At 44.5% G+C, this 16823-nt stretch overlaps 1 protein-coding gene across 1 annotated transcript in view; it reads right to left on the minus strand.

Annotated features, from left to right (window-relative positions):
- Positions 1 to 4506: 4506 nt before the first annotated feature.
- Positions 4507 to 16823, minus strand: part of Trappc11 (trafficking protein particle complex subunit 11) — a 44135-nt gene continuing 31818 nt past the window's right edge. The window contains exons 26-30 of the mRNA XM_060381753.1: positions 16047 to 16158; positions 12595 to 12686; positions 10309 to 10442; positions 8401 to 8568; positions 4507 to 5379 (exon numbers count right to left, since the gene is read on the minus strand). Coding sequence (XP_060237736.1) covers positions 5335 to 5379; positions 8401 to 8568; positions 10309 to 10442; positions 12595 to 12686; positions 16047 to 16158 — 551 coding nt within the window. The 3' untranslated portion in view covers positions 4507 to 5334. The remainder of the gene's footprint in view (positions 5380 to 8400; positions 8569 to 10308; positions 10443 to 12594; positions 12687 to 16046; positions 16159 to 16823) is intronic.

Genomic DNA, 16823 nt, shown 5'->3' on the forward strand with positions numbered 1-16823 from the left:
CCTGTCTTCGCCCCTCTTGTGTGAGCATGCATCCAGATGTGCAACAATAAGGAACCAGAGGCTGAGAGGTTCTTCCTTGCCTCATTCCTGTCTCCTGCTCAGGTGACAACCCTGAGTGACACTGTATTTATGGCAGGAGACCAAGAACCCTTCTCTAGATCATTCTTGCTGACCTGAGAGCCTTGGCTGAGAGCCGCCCAAAGGAGCAGCCATGTGAGTGGATACTGCTGGCGTGGACTCGGCCATCTAGCTGCTGCCAGCTGCCCAGTCTCTGGCCCTGAGCCTGGTCCTGATGCTGCACTGAGCAGCTCCCGTTCTGCTGCTATCTGGGAGCCACAGCGAGGACGACTCTGTAAATGTCCAGTAAGTAGCATATAAGTAAATGCGCAGGCAGCCCAGGCAGCCCAGCCCACAAGCTGCGGGTAGACACACACAAGCCTACACATGCTGTCTGGCAAACACAAAAGGCACACGTCTTCAGGTCAGCCTCAGGCCATATTGCACAAAACTTAAAACAAAAGCCAAATCACATAGAGCAGTTTCCACCCTGTAGAAAATGCACACAAATCAGTCAGTTCGGACTGGTCAGAGAAGGCTTCCAAGATGGAACCCTGCATGGCAATGACACTGGTTAGGCAAGGATTTACATAAGAGGCAAGCAAGACAAAACAGCACGTGGGTCCTGGTAGCTGTGTCTCCCTGCGTTCAGAATGGCCTTTCTCCTGGCTAAACATCCCTGAAGCTGGCTAGGTTGTTCCCACCATATTGGTCTTCTGGTCCTGGTTCCGGTCCCTGTATCACCTTGGCAACAGTGCGCACCCCTCAGCTGGTTCTGTTTGCCACCTGCAAGATTCAAACATGGCTCCGAGAAGCTTTTGCTTGTCCTTCCATGAAACAGCCCCTGATGGGAGGTCTGAGCGGGAGTGGGCACAGACTGTTGCCTCCCCAGAGGCAGTGTCCATCAGATGCATTTTTTTTTTAACTCAAAAACTATTTAGGATGGAGCAGGAGTATGAAGCAGAAAAAGCACCCAGGAAGCTGAAGCAAGAGAATCACCGTGGGTTCAGAGCCAGCCGAGGCTTTGAGGTGAGTTCCAAGACAGCCAGAGCCACAGGTGAGGCCCTGTCTTTAACATAAAACTATATACCATTCTGAGTAAGGTTTTATAAGAGTCAGGTCTGAAGGCAGGCACCTGCGATCACAGCTATGCGAAGGTGGAGAGATAAAGGAGGGATAAAGGTACACCCTACTGGGCACACTCAGTCAGTGTTAGCAAGTATCACTTGGGGAGGATAGACAACTTCAGCAATCTTTTGTATTTTACTTCTTATTTTTTGTGTATGGGTGTTCTTCCTGCATTGGTGTAAGAAGCCGGAAGAGGGCATCATACCCCCTGGCACAGGGATTACAGATGTCTGTGAACTGCTACGTGCGTGTTAGGACCACACCATGGGTCCGGCCCAACTTTAGAAACTCCTGACCAGTCTCCCATGGCTGTCACACGCGCTGAAACATTTGGGCTAGGGTGTGCTTCAAACAGACACAAGACGTCAGGCTCAAGACTGCTCTGAGTTTTGCATGCCTCCAGTGACTGAGACAGACAGCTTCAGGGTTTGCTCAGGGTGTAGTCTGCACGGTACACAGACCGGAGATGGAGGCACACTTGGCAGTTGTGACCAGATCTTTCCCTCTGGTAAAATGTGTTCCAGAAAACAAAGACAATAACGGGTCCGTGCTAACCTGCTTTTGACTTTGGTTTACGTCAATGGAATGGAAAGGCAAACTGTTTACAAGTGTGATCTTTGAGGGGAAAATGAATACAACTAAGATTTTTTTTTCTTTTTCATTCAAAAACGGGATTTCGTATTCATTTAGTGCATTTTATGGAGCTCTTTAAATATCTGAAGATGGCAGTTTGCTTAAAAGTGAGATGCAAAGAGTAAGATGAAGCACCGAAGAACGTTAAAGCTCACTCTAGAAATTTCCAAAACAAAACAAAATAAAAAAACGTGTTTAATCTTTACACAAAACGCTAATATTGTGACAATAAAGGTTTGCTTTCCGCTGATCCTCCTGCCCTGGGGTTCTCAGTTGGCAGTCATGCATAGGTGGAGAGGATTAGGCCCCACAGGTGGGAGCACAAGACAAGGACAGGACAAGAGAAAGCCCACATTTACATTTGGCATGGCACATTTGTTTGGCAGTCTCCGGCTGGTAACGGTATGGATAGCCGTTTCTTGATGATTACAGTCATGACAATTTCATTAAAGAATATAACTCATCACTATGTAGATTTCAAAGTCAGAATTGGACTGGAGGGTGCCAGTCTGGGTTTTGAGGTCAAGAGAGGGAGCTACAGAAAGGTATTTGCTGGGACTATGTACTGGCTAGTTTTATGTCACATTGAGGGAAAGGACTTCAAGTGAGAAAATTGCCTCCATAAGATCCAGCAAGAGGCAAGCCCGTACATAGGGCATTTTCTTAATTAGTGATGTTGACAGCCCAGCCCATCATGAGTGGTACCACACTGGGCTGGGGGTCCTGGGTTCTATAAGACAGCAGGCTGAGCAAGCCAGTAAGCACCACTTCTCCGTGGCCTCTCCATCAGCTCCTGTCTCCAGGTTCCTGCCCTGTTGGAGTTACTGCCTTGGCTGCCCTCAACCGACTGGGTGAGGGCAAGTAAGCCTAATAAACCCTCACCTCCCTCCCCAAGCTGCTTTTGGTCATGGTGCTTCATCACAGCAACGGGAACCCTGACTGAGAGACTCATGGACTCGGCCCTTCAAAGGGCTGAATTTCCCTCCGCTAGTTCTTTGCTTTGAAAGCACCGCCTCTCCCACTGCAAAGCTCATGTGGAAGCTACAGCTCAGGACCCCTGAAAGTCACTGTTCTGGAGAGAAGTCACAGGAAGGAAGACTGTTCTTGGTGGTGACAACGCGGGCTATGAAAAGGTGACAAACTTAAAACAAAAGCAGTCTTCCCTTCAAATAACACACACACACTTTAAAAACCTCACCACAGTAGTCATGCTCTGGAAATGCTTTAATTCAGTGGTTCTCAACCTTCCTAATGCCGTGACCCTTCAATATAGTTCATGTTATGTGACCTCCCCCACCATAAAATGATTTTTTGTTATTTCATAACTGTAATTTTGCTACTGTTATGAGTCATAACGTAATTTTCTGTGTTTTCCGATGCTCTTAGGTGTCACGACCCCCAGGTTGAAACCACTGCTTTAATTCTAAGAATTTGAGGACAAGCAGCCAAAGATGGCGTAGGGAATCGGAGCTGAGGAATAGAAGTTGAGTGTCTTGCTCTAAAAGAGCGATGTGGTAACATCTGGATTCTATGCTGGTGCTCACAGCAGTGTCTGGAGCCACGCTTTTGCACACATCTCCCAATATACACTGTCCCGGCTAAAAGCTACCACGCACGGTGTGCACACGGGCAAACAGCAATGCCAGGAAGTGAATGTGACATGATGAATGTGACAGGAGGCAGACATTCTCACACAGGGCAGAGGTCCCAGGTGACATGATGAAAGAAGCTGGTGAAACAACTCTTACACCATTACAACAGGTTAGGTTTTTTTAACCCAAGGTAAGTCACAAGCTTATGTTTTTCAGTTTAAAAAAAAAAATTCAGTTTCTAAATAGGTCAATAGAATATAGTCACAGTAGAATTTACAATATGGGACAACTCTTGGGTGATAAATTTTTTATCACCAGCCATTGTATGGAAGGGTAAAAAATAAAAATACTTGTTTATTTGGTAAAGCAGACACAACTAACACAGTTAAGATGTCACACTGACATCAAGGCTAAATTTAACTGTACATCCGTGACTTGTCTGCTACAAGCATATATTTTATGCTTGAAAACATCAGTGTCAACACATGGGACTTTATTGTTTGTGCACTGCATGCAAGTACCGCAGAGTCCACAGGGACCTTAGAGAACGTCATCTGGAAGTTTAACTTCCAGCTACATCTGACCAGAGGTCATGGGATCAACCTGGCAGGTTACAATGGAGAATCCAAACAAAACACTAGGATACAAAACAGGGGCCAACAGAGTACAGGTATTTCATGAAACACGTTTATGGGTTATATTAAGTACGTATGTTTATAAACATGTATATGTTCATTTACATATTGCACTGTGTACAAGGAATGACAGATCCACACAGACGTCAGGTCAGCTCTTAACCACTTCTCTTTAGGAAAACTCAATACACCGAGCATACAGTCACTGGCCAGCCAGCCGTATGGTGAGATCCAACCCCAGTCCACCACAGAGCCACTCTACGAGCACCTCTACCTGAAAATCTCACATGAGGAACTCGTGTCCCCCACAGAGCCTGTCACTGTCTGAGCCAGGGCAAGTCCCGACCACAGGGCACTTCCCACGCCCTGCACTCGCCTCGTCAAGTGTTCTTCGTAAAGGCTGCTTCACACACTGGAATCAAACCCAGCCAAAAGAAATCAAAGATATCTACAAGCAGATGTGAAAGGGAACATATTTATTTACATCACTATTTCCTTTTTACAATATGCCCACAGTCTACATAATACAAATTTCCAAGAAATTAGGTAGCTTTAAATTAAGATATTTTACAAAGAAAATGTTCATGAAAAAAATGATTTTTTTCATTTATCTTAATTTAAAGGGCGTTCTAAATAGCCCTTTGTGAAATTATGCAATGTGACTGAAAACTCTTAATGACAAAAAACTTACTCAAAAAACTTACTTTAGGAATTATGTTTATAATCAGATCCTTTCAGGAATATGAACTTGTTTCAGAAATGATGTACATGTGGGTTGTAGTTGGAAACTTTCTGATGGTAAGGAAACAGATGACGCCCTTCAAATGCTTCAATTAAATCCCCAGCAGTCTGTACGTCAGGACCTGGGCTGCTTGCTGCGTGCATGTGATGTGCTAAGCACGTAGGGAACTGACGAGGTTGGCCGCCTCCAGGCACAACTGGCTGTGGGCACCTCCTCTGGCCAGGCCCTCTTGGGCCTCTGTTGCCGAAAGCACTGTACATCCAAAGCACACCCCTTGGGAACATCAGGCTAACCACGAAAGGCCTTCTAACAGCAGCGATGACTTGACAACCTTTCACAACACACTGACAGATTTCAACTTTTATTAGTGAAACTAGAGATGATTTTCTTAATATTTTAACCATGAGTTCCTCTGAATAGCTGGGTCTTATATCCATTAAAAAATAGGCAAGATTAACTTTTCACCATGATCGAAGCTACAGTCACATTGGGTCTCCGGGGTACTCTGTTGACTCTTCTGTAAGAACACCGCGGGCTGGGCTGGACATCATGCAGCAGCAATGGAGGTGTCATCCAGGAGCCGGCCCTGCGGCTGCACAGCAGGAAGGAAGATGGGATTACACAGCTGCAACAAGAGAGCCCTGTTCCTGAGAGCGCTGCGGAAGTTCCGCAGCTACTTTACAAACCGAAGCACCAGCTGTGCGTGTACCTCCACCACAGATGCACCTGGGTGGGCATTCTCTGCTGGCCCTGCGCTCCTGCAGCTCCCGCAGACGCGCACAGCATGTGAACGGGGAGCTGCTCACGATGCCAGCCCACTGTCTGCTCAAGGCCCTCCTACGTCTCAAGACCTGAACTGACACAGAGCTCCTTTGGGGAATTCAAGATATTCTAATCTCCTGTTTGGGAAATACATCCATCCATCCACCCATCCATCCACCCAACCACCCATCCATCCACCCATCTCTATGTCTCAAGAATAAAAGCAAACATGTTCCCTTTTCTAAGGCTGCTGACAATAAAATGTAAAACACTACACCACAACAGTCAATACTAAGGACAAAGACATCACAGAGCTGAGGAGATGGCTCAGCTGGCAGAGTGCTGGCTCTGCGCGTCCGGATGTCATGGGACAAAGGGCACTATGGCACGTGCTTGTGATCCCAGCAATGGGAAGAAGGCAAAGACAGGCAGATCCCTGGGGCTCACTGGCTCCAAAATGGTTTACTGACAAGTTCCAGGCCAGCGAGAGCTCCTATCTCAAAAAGCAAGATGGACAGTGTCTGACAAACAACATAAGGTTGACCTTTGACCTCGACACATATGCGTATATGCCCATGTGTATACACATGCAGACACACACAGCATTAAAATTTTGCTTTGTTTTCTAGGGTTGAATATGAATGTAACTGTTTCAGCTATAAAATTCCTAATAGGTTATCAACACTCGAGAGAATCATCTAGTGGTAACCGATTCTTATTTTTAAGACAGGGTCTCTCTCTGTAACCCTGGATGTCCTGGGAACTCCCTGTGTAGACTCTGACTAAACTCACAGACACCCTGCCTCTGCCTCCCAAGTGCTGGAGCTAAAGCGTGCAGAACAATCCTTGCTAGACAGGGATTTCTGCGAGTGGCTATCACAGACGTTCAGCAGGCAACTTCTGAGAGAGTGCTCAGAAAGTGAAACAGAATGCTCCAGCTTTAAACATCAAAGGCTGCCCGCCGACCCGAGGCAGCGCGAGCGTGTATCCACACGTGGAGGCGTGCATGAGCATGCACATGAGTGCGTGTGCAGCTGTGAGGACAGAGGCATGCATCTGTATGGCGTGTGTGGACAAGCACACGCAGGTATATTTGTGTGGCACGTATGGGGGTTGAACACAGTCCAAGAATGGAGTCGCATGAGGAGAACTCTGAGTGTTTGCGAAGAAACCCCAAGAAAACAAGGCCTGAGTCTGTGACCTTAGTTTCTTCAAAAACGTGAATTCTTCTTGGAATGTGCTTCCGTGTCCTCCTCCCTCAGGTGTGGCAGACAGGAGTGAGCTTACTTCAGAGTACTCATCACACCTGGCTATTATTACTGCCTCTTCACAGCCCTCCATGGAGAAACATGCTTTCGCCTCGTGTGGCTTGCCCTGTGTTTGCCCACTTTGCTGAGGTGACTCCTCACGGCTCTCAGGGTATAAACTCATGCTCGGAATGCGGCTGGCTATTGCATGGGACTTTACCTCACTCGTAGGCTTTACTCTTCCGAGTTCTACCGCCTTTAGAGTCGCAAACACACGGGTCTTTAACATTTCCAATGGGCACTAAACATTGAAGAATACATTCCTATTCTTTGTTTTTTTTTTAAGATTTGTTTATTTTTTATGTACACAATGTTCTGTCTGCATGTGCACCTGCAGGCCAGAAGAGGGCACCAGATCTCATTATAGATGGTTGGGAGCCACCATGTGGCTCCCGGGAATTGAAGTTACCACCTCTGGAAGAGCAGGCAGTGCTCTTAACCTCTGAGCCGTCTCTCCGCCCCCTATTCCTTACTTTTACTCTTTATTTTCTGCTTACTTACACCCAGTCAAATATACAGCTGTGCACGGCACACTCACAGGAATGTGCTCACATTGTGCAACTAACTGAATCTAACTGTTCAAAGAAAAACAGTGACCAACTCTGCTTTAGGAAAGCCCTGTTCAATAGGTGGCTAATCACATTCAGCTTCTGAGCTTAATGCAAACAATGAGCATTCTAAGTTTAATTTAATTTCACTTAAATCTCAATAGTGGCAAGTAGTCACCTAACTAGACCGACCAGCTTAGAATTTTATAAGGGTGCAGTAGGGTATAAAATCTCGCAATCAAAAGACTGTGACAGCCATAATTAGAACTAGGTTTGGGTATATAAAGGAACAAAAGAGATTAGCTGATGAGCCCAAATCTCTTTCCTCGGTGTAATTATGCCAGTGTCTGAAACAAGTTAGCCCTAGGTAGCCAGAATATGACGCAGTCTGTGTGCACTCACGATGAAACTAGCACTGCTGTGTTTAGCTACGGCAAATTTCCAACAGCCAGACAGGCAGAGACCGCTCACCCTCCCACTCTCTCTCACCAAGGCATGAAACACTGTCCCCTGCAGGTGATGTCAGACACAGGAACAGCAGGGTGCATGCCTTTAAACGGGACCAAGTAAAAACGTTTAGAAACCCATCTAGCATACGGAGATCTGAAGTTATACGATTATTGTTATTGTTGTTATGGTGCTGGGGATTAAACGCTTGCTCTCATGAATGCAAAACTGCTCACATTCTTAAAACAAAACAAAACAAGCAAAAGAAATTAAAAAAAAAAAAACAATGAATTTACATTGGGGCTTTTAAAACTACCAGAAATAATACGTGTTTTCTGATGGTCACCCCACAGGTTGAGAACTGCTGACCTACAGGAATGACAGTCTTTGAAATCAGATTCTATAAGATAGTTCCATAGCAAGGAACAGAACTGGCAAATGTATATAATAAAGCAAACGCTATTATCGCTAGCCTCCAACTTCACTCAAAGAAGCTTCTGCCTGTTTTAAGATGATGAGTTGAAAAGGCGGGCAATGCCTAAGCCTTACCTTCACAAAGATGCTGGTCGGTATAAAACGTCTGAGCAGCTGGTTGGTGAAGTTGGGAAATCGAAGCAAGTTGATGTTGAGCGATGGTAGCTGCTGGTACCCAGCCATGAGAGGGTAGAAATTATACAGCATTTCCTGTTTGGTGCCAGGCAGAATGCGTAATCGGATCTAGTCAGAAAAAGCCAGAGGAAAGCAGTCACACACACAGCTTCCTACATGAATATACATGTACTTACAGCAAGCCTCAGTTACTGAGGAAGGACAGAGCCGCTGGTGAAGGGCACGCGTCCTCCTCTGGTCCGTCTTCTAAAACTTACGGCCGAGTAAGTGCAATGGGACACATGCTACCTGACACAGGAGCCATCGCTCAGCTTCTACCAAGATCTGAGGGCAGCACATGCCTTCTGAAGAACTCTAGTTCTTCAGATACTACTTTGTGTCTTAATCCTCAAAAGATATTACATAATAATTTGCCCAAACCATATCTCTTTATAGGTATTTTTCAACAACGTGAAAACTATTTGGTATTGGTTATTTCTTTCAGGGATTTTTATACTCCATGTTAAGGTAAAACAGCTTCGGAGGTGGGGTTGGAATCTTTACTAATACTTGAGGGGTCAGCAAGACAGCTCAGCAAGTAAAGCGCTTGTTGCCACGCTTGACAACTCAAGTTCAATCTCCAGGTCCCCACATAATGAAAGGAGAGAACTGGCTCCCACAAAATGCCCTCTGACCTCCACAGGCACACCCTGATGCAAATGTACATGGCATTCCTACCCACATTTACATAAACACTTAAGTATAATAAAAAGATTTTATACGCCAGAAAAATATACACTATAAAGTTTTGACTTTTCGGGTGGAGAGATGCCTCAGAGGTTAAGAGCACTGGCTGTTCTTCCAAAGTTCCTGAGTTCAATTCCCAGCAACCACAAGGTGGCTCACAACCATCTATAATGAGATCTGGTGTCTTCTTCAGGCGTATAGGCATACGTGCAGGCAGAATAATGTAAAAATAATAATAAATAAATAAATCTTTTAAAAAAAGTTTTGACATTTCATCCTTTCTACTTGTAAGATGAGGCCTGCAAACAGCTTCTGTATGTGAGAAGACAGTGTGAGCGTATGCACAACGTGCCTGGGACAACACAGCACAGGCTCTAATGTACTAAAGCCAGGCTAAGGACAATTTTATGCCACAAATTTATAATGGCGCATGGCAATATTACGTAGCGCATTTAACTGTCTATTTCACAACAAACACAACTCTGAATGTGCAGGGCAAACTGGTTGACTTGCTCAGGGCAGTCTTGTGCGTTAAGACATTTGTTCCTGTCCTTATAACTGTCCTTTTCTAATAAGAGGTATTTGCTGACAAATATGAGATGTCTGTTACCATCTGACTCTTCTTGGGGACATGTTTTTGACTAACTTTTGTGTTTACTCATCTTAAAAACTGATAAAACTTTTCCATCTGATTTGACTGAATAAGGAAGAAAGGTTTAACAGGCAAAAACTATATGAACATAGCAGAAAAAAGTAAACTCTATGCAAGATCAAAACCTGTACAAGTCTTCAGAAAAGAAAGCAGGCTTTAACCTCAGTGTGGCTGCGCTCCAGACCTCAAGCCAGGACACGAGGCAAGTACAGAGGAGATTTACGGTTCTCCAGAATATTATTATTATTATTATTATTATATAGTCCAGCAATCGGTGAACTGTGCTTTATGAGGAGAAAGAACCTGTCTGATCTTGAAGATGTGAAAGGGTAACCTGCCTCTGCAGGAACTTTTTAAACTTTAAAAAAAAACTTAAAATTTTACTGCTATCAAAACACATAGCCCAGCGCCCCAATCCCTGATCACACCTCTGACGTCACACATGCAGCACCAGCAAAGATGACCTGTACCTGTTTGAGACCCGAGAACATGAAGGCATCGCTGGGCTCCACAGAAATTTCCACATCTTGAACCAAGTCGGTCTTGTTCTGTAAGTGATACCTGACAGGCAAGGACTCTCTGACGCGCCCAAACGATGGCAGGTCTACAGAGAAAGAGTGTGGCTCTCTTGGTTAAGTAAAACAAAAAGCTCATCACTCATGGTCTTGTATTAGTCAGACACAGTGTTGTGCAAGTTATGGCTTTGCTAGTATGAGCTCCTTTGATCAGACAAAGGATGCTGATAGGACAAGCTGAGAGGGAATTAAGTCTGAAAACTAAGTCTGACACTGAAAGAGAGTCTGGTTACCATGAAGTGAATTTACAAATAACTTTACAAATCCCCAAAACATCTCCCAAAATATCGATCATAGCTCCTAAACTAGAATAAACAAACACTGTTTTACTGGAACTAAGTAAAATTTCTATTCCATTCATCCACTCATTCAGATGTGCCTTTTTCTCGGGAGTTCTGCAGACTTATTTTTACTGACGTGCAAAAATAGAATGTTTCGTGAATCTGTGACCATCCCTGCAGAGGCCATGCTAGTGCTGTCTGTGCTGTTCCAGTCATAAGCAGCTCTGCTTAGGCAAGCACTGCAGGAGGCGGCATGGCAGAAGGCAGGCATGTATGCTATTTTTAAAGTCACCATAGACACGGTACGGGCTGATAAAGAAATGTTTCTTGATAGAATTATTCAACAAAGAGAGGAGAAGTAAGCCAGGCACATAATGGTGCACAGTTGTAAGCCAAGCACTTGGAAGAGAGGGAGAGCAAACAATAGGAGTTTAAGGCCAGCCTTGGCTATACAGTGATTCTTAGGCTAGCATCAACTACACATCTCTCTATCTTGAAAAAGACCAAGAAAAAGAAAGAGAGGGGGTGGGTTTAAAATATGATAGATACTATGTGCCTCCTGGCTGGCCTGGACTGTGTGTGACCCCGTGTAAAAAGGAGAGGGGGCTGATTTTGTGCCCATCGAAGGGAACAGTAACTGCAAAGCATTCCTAACAAAAATTTAAACCTGACTCTCATCAGGTCTGATGACTGTCAAATTACAGGGATAGGAAAACACTTAAAAATGCTATCGTACAGTTAGCATACTCCAAACTGTTAGAAATTCTACCAAATGGCGTGGTTTCTTCAATCAATAAATAGGAAGAGGAGACGGAAAAGATGGACATAGGAGAGGAGGTGGGTGTGAGTATGAAGACTAGTACTGAAAAGAATGATGGGGATTAACAATGGAAGGAGAGGACACAGGAGATAGGGCACTAGCCTAGCCTACGAGAGAGTCAGGTACTTACCAAAGACTTTTTAAGGTGAGGAACACTCAGCCAACCAAAGTTTCAACAACAGAATGTGGTGATGCTAAGACTCTATTGCTAGTCTGGGCATAGCGCCACACACCTTTTATCCCAGCACTCAGGAGACAGAGGCAGGAGAATTTCTGTTAGTTTGGTCTACTTAGCAAGTTCAAGGCCATTGACAATTTTAAGTCACAATAATGAAACGATGAGGTTCACAAAAAGCCATGCTCACAATCATTTTATAGATGAAATGGCATGTGGGATTTGACTGATAACTGGAGTAACTGTGGTAAGGGTAAACATACAAAGTTTAAAATGTTAGCCATCAGCAGGGTATCAGCAGTAGCTGAGACTCACAGCCAAACTTTAGGCAGAGTACAGGAACTCTTATGGAAGAAGGGGGAGATAGAAAGACCTGGAGGGCACAGGAGCTCCACAAGGAGAGCAACAGAACCAAAATATCTGGGCCCAGGGGATCCTGCAGAGACCGATGAATCAACCACAGACCATGCATGGAAAGGACCTTAACCCCCTGCTCAGATGTAGCCCATGGGCAGTTTAGTCTCCATGTGGGTTCCCTAGTAAGGGGAGCTGGGGCTGTCTCTGACATGGACTCAGTGGCTGATTCTTTGATCACCTCCCCCTGGCAAGGTGGCTTTACTAGGCCAAAAAGAAAAAGGATATAGCCAGTCCTGATGAGACCTGATAGGCTAGGGTCAGATAGTAGGGGAGGAGGACCTCCTCTATCAGCGGGCTAGGGGAGTGGCATAAGAGGGGTAAGAGGGAGGATGTGATTGGGAGGATATGAGGAAGAGGACTACAGTCAGGATTTCAAGTGAATAAGTTGTAATAAATAATAATAATAAAAACGTTAGCCATTTTGCATAATACACTATTTAGAAACTAAACTCTTAGAAGCCCTGTATCAAGTAACATCTGAATCCTACCTGCGTTCACATGGAGAGGGATGCTTTCAACAATCACGTGAGGCAGCGTGATGACGGTCCTGATGACAGGGATGTTCTCCATGCCTGAGGTCCTACAGCACAAAATTCAGCTTTGAAACTCACACTTAAAAAACGTTATTCAACCAAATACAGGAATATGTTTTACCAGCTTTAAAACAATATCCATCTTCAAAAACTCCATCAACAGAGTTTTGTCCAGAAGGAGCTTTTTGAATCCCACTGTTGTTTTGAACATTCCATGAGCAGATGTTATAATCCAGGGCTGCTGTGTGAAAACCACTGGGAGCTAAGGCAGGAGCAGTGTCTGACTGCCAACACTGAGGCACACCACTGTGTCTAGGAAGCAGGATTTTCTCAAAGCAAAAGTACTGCAGATTTACAGTGATCAAATCCCTCTTCTCTCACGGGATGCTGCTGAGGTAGGCCCAGACTGCATTCAGAGGGCATAGTTGGACCCATTACAAGCACACAGCAAAAATGAAGAATTAAGACATTTTACTATCAATAGAAAGTGCGGTACTCTAAGATCTACTGAGATGAGGTAATAAAACAAGACTGTTCAAGGTTTCCTTTGTGTTAGAGTCTGGTGGATCTGCAGTGGGGGTTGGCACTGCTCCCAGGGAGATCTCTTATACAAACCCCTGCTCAGGAGACCTACTAGAGAGCAAAGCCAGCACAAGGCAGGCACTAGGTGATCACCAGCAAGAAATCACCTTATAGGATCACAGCAGCCTTTCAGTTAATGCCTAACGCCCACAGCATATAAATTAGGCATCAACATGTGGTGGCGTGAAATGGCAAGTTGGGTTTTTATTTTATTTTCTTTAGGTTTTTAATCTTAGTAAAGAGACCTATTTTTCCATTCTCACTTTAAAGAATTTCACCTTTAAGTTCCAACATGGAAGATATTGATATGTATAACTCATAAAACCCATCACTGTTTTTGGTGACTTTTCAAGTGTCTGGAAATCACCGGATTTGAGAACTGCTAACCCATGGCTTACAAGCCCCGCCTTGTCAGACCCACAGTCTTCAAGGAAGGGCTGGGGATGGACTCCAGGGGCGGAACACATGCTTAGCGTGTGCAAGGCCATGGGTCCATCCCAGCACTGGAAACAAGACCAGAAACAATTGGAGACCTTTCTCTTTCGTATTTGATTTCTGACATGAGAATAACGAGGCCATGAAATTATACCTTCTTTTGTTTTGTTTTGTTTTTTAAGCTTAAGGGAACTTTTAATATTTTCTTCACAGTAATTGATTTTATGTTTAAAACTTTTCTACTTCAGTTAATTCTGGAAATTTGTAAACTTTTAAAACTTGTAAATATTTTAAATGATTGTATCAAACACTTCCTTACGGGCCAACAAGAAAAGTCAGCAGGTAAAGTCACTTTGGCCAAACCTGATGGTCTGAATTCAGCCCCATGGCCTACACGGTAGCAGAGAACTGACTCCTTCAAGTTGTCCTCTTCCAGCCATGCTTGAAATAGCATTTGAAATATACCCTCCCCTAACAAAATAAATATATAAATATCACAAAATATTCCCTTGTAATTACTCCTGTTAGGATCCTTTTCTCAATTAAACCATACCAGGAGAATAACACACAAATATCCCATGTGGGCCTCCCTATCTAAGAATACACTAATGCAAGCGAATTTTCCAATGTCACTTGTTTGTATGCTCCTGCCAGGCTTTCCAAACCACTATCCTGAATTTGGTATCTATCATTCCCATGTATTTCTTTTCTTTTTTCTTTTAACATTTATTTATTTATTATGTATACAGTGTTCTGCCTGCAAGTACACCTGCAGACCAGAAGAGGGCACCAGATCTCATTATAGATGATTGTGAGCCACCCTGTAGTTGCTGGGAATTGAACTCATGACCTCTGGAAGAGCAGTCATTGCTCTTAACCGCTGAGCCATCTCCATCTCTCCAGCCCCTCCTCCATGTGTTTCTTTATACTTTTCCCAATTAGATTGAAACTACTGAGCAATATAGCATGTTTTATGTTTTTTTGATATTTTAAATAAATGCAGTTTGTCAGTATTTGCATCTATAGCTTGCTTTCTTCACTTCACATTGAGATACTGACATACTGAGATAGTCACTTTCATTAGTAAACAGCATTTCATTGAATGAAATGCTGTGTCACAATCTGCCTGCTTTCTTTGATGGGCTTCTCTGTTTCTGTTCTGTTTTCAGTTTGTCTTATGGTAATGCTTCTCTGCCTGTTCTTCTCTGTAGACCCCGTGTCTACCTGTTTGGTCTCGTTCCTAGGTCGGCAGAGTCACAGACACCTTCAACTCTACCTGTCACTGCCTAGCAGTCTTTGGAACAAAAGTGCTCATCCTCCACATCTTCCACACTTGGCCATGTTAGCCCTTCACTGAAAGCTCGGGGAGTGGGAACCGTGAGTGATTCTCTCACTATGCTCACTGGCCATCTGGCTTCCTCAGCTCGAAGCCCTTCCCACTTTTTCACAGGTGAGCTGTCCATGTCCTAGGATACCCAGAGGTGAGCTCTAACCCTTATCAGTTACCCATTTTACACTTTATCTTTTCATTCTTTATGATTTCTTTCAATGAATTGAAAAAACTTAGTTTATAGACTTATATATTTTATGTGTGTAAGTATTCTGCCTGAATGGATGTATGTGCATCCCATGTGAGTTTGGTGCTTGTGAAGGTCAGAAGAGGGTGATGGATCTTCTTGTTCGTAATGATTCTGAGCCAACATGTGGCGCTGGAAACCAGCCCTGGGTCTTCTTAACTGCTGAGCCCTCCCTCCAGCCCCAGACAACACCTTTCTAAGATATGCCACTGAGAGGCTTGTTTCTGACCAATAGAAACACGACTGAGCTTTGTACAGCAACATTATACCCAGTAACCTCCAGCCCCCAATCTCTAATCCCTAACCCCTTGGGTCATCTTCTTAAAAACTCCATCGGCATATGTTTAAGTGTGGACGTGGGCATACCTATATTTGGACATGTGTGTGCTACACTGTGAGTGTGGAGGTCAGAGGACACCTTGTGGGAGTGGCTTCTCCCTTTCCACCATGTGGAGTCTAGAGAACAAGCTCAGGCCGTCAGGCTTGGCAGCAAGCGCTTTCAGCTGCTGAGCCATCTTCCCGGAAACTCCTCTTGGGTTTTCATGTAGACAATCCTACTGATCACCTGAGGGCATTCTACTTGATGCTTTTCACAGCCCTACCTTCAGATTTGGTTTGACTAAAATTTTACTGGCATTTTAGCCAGCAACTGTGTCAGAGCTTGATGTATCTTCCTCGTCGTTGTAATTTAGCACGGTGGTCACACAAACTGCTGGACCCTCCACCCTGCACTTCAGCATGAGGAATGGGAGCGACAAACAGTAACAAAGACACTGGAGGAGCCCGAGGGCCGATGTGATTTTTTTTTTTTACCTCTTCCAGGAGATGATGTAATGTCCTGTGGCCACTCCACCTTCCACCTTCCCAGCAGACGGGTAGCAGAGACAGAAGCATTCACTAGCGCTCTCTCCCGTCTGTAAGACAACTACAGGAAAGAATCCTTACAGCCCACACTGTATGTTCATCCACGGCAGCATCCCCTCAGGTGGACAGTAAAGCATACCTTACAAGTTAACTCTTTTACAAACTTAGAAACCAACGCTCAGAAATACTATGTTACTTTTTCTAGGTCATGAAAGTCCAGTATTTGGGCTAATCTATCAGTATTTGTTGCAGTTGCAGTAAAAAAAAGGGAGGGGGAGGCCTGGAGAGACGGCTCAGAGGTTAAGAGCACTGTCTGCTCCTCCAGAGGTCCTGAGTTCAATCCCCACAACCTCACGGTGGCTCACAACCATTTATAATAAGATCTGGTGCCCTCTTCTGCCCTGCAGATGTACATGTAGACAGAACATTGTATATATAATAAATAAATTAAAAAAACAAAACAAAACACCACTAGGGGCAGCTGGAAAGAGAGCTGGGTAAGAGGTCAGATCTCCAACGCCTCTAAAAAGCTGGGTGTGGTCGCACATGCACCTGTAATCCCAGTGCTGAGGGGACGGGGAAAAGAGGTGCCACTGGGGCTTTGTGGCTGCCAGGCTGGGTCCAGGTTCAGGGAGCCTTGTCTCAAGAGAATAAGGTAGAAATGTAGCAGATATCTGACATCCTCTTCCGGTTTTTGTGTGTGCACATGAATGTACGCACCCACAT

The sequence above is a fragment of the Meriones unguiculatus genome, chromosome 4 (genome assembly GCF_030254825.1).
Source record: "Meriones unguiculatus strain TT.TT164.6M chromosome 4, Bangor_MerUng_6.1, whole genome shotgun sequence".
In the NCBI taxonomy this organism is placed as follows: domain Eukaryota; kingdom Metazoa; phylum Chordata; class Mammalia; order Rodentia; family Muridae; genus Meriones; species Meriones unguiculatus.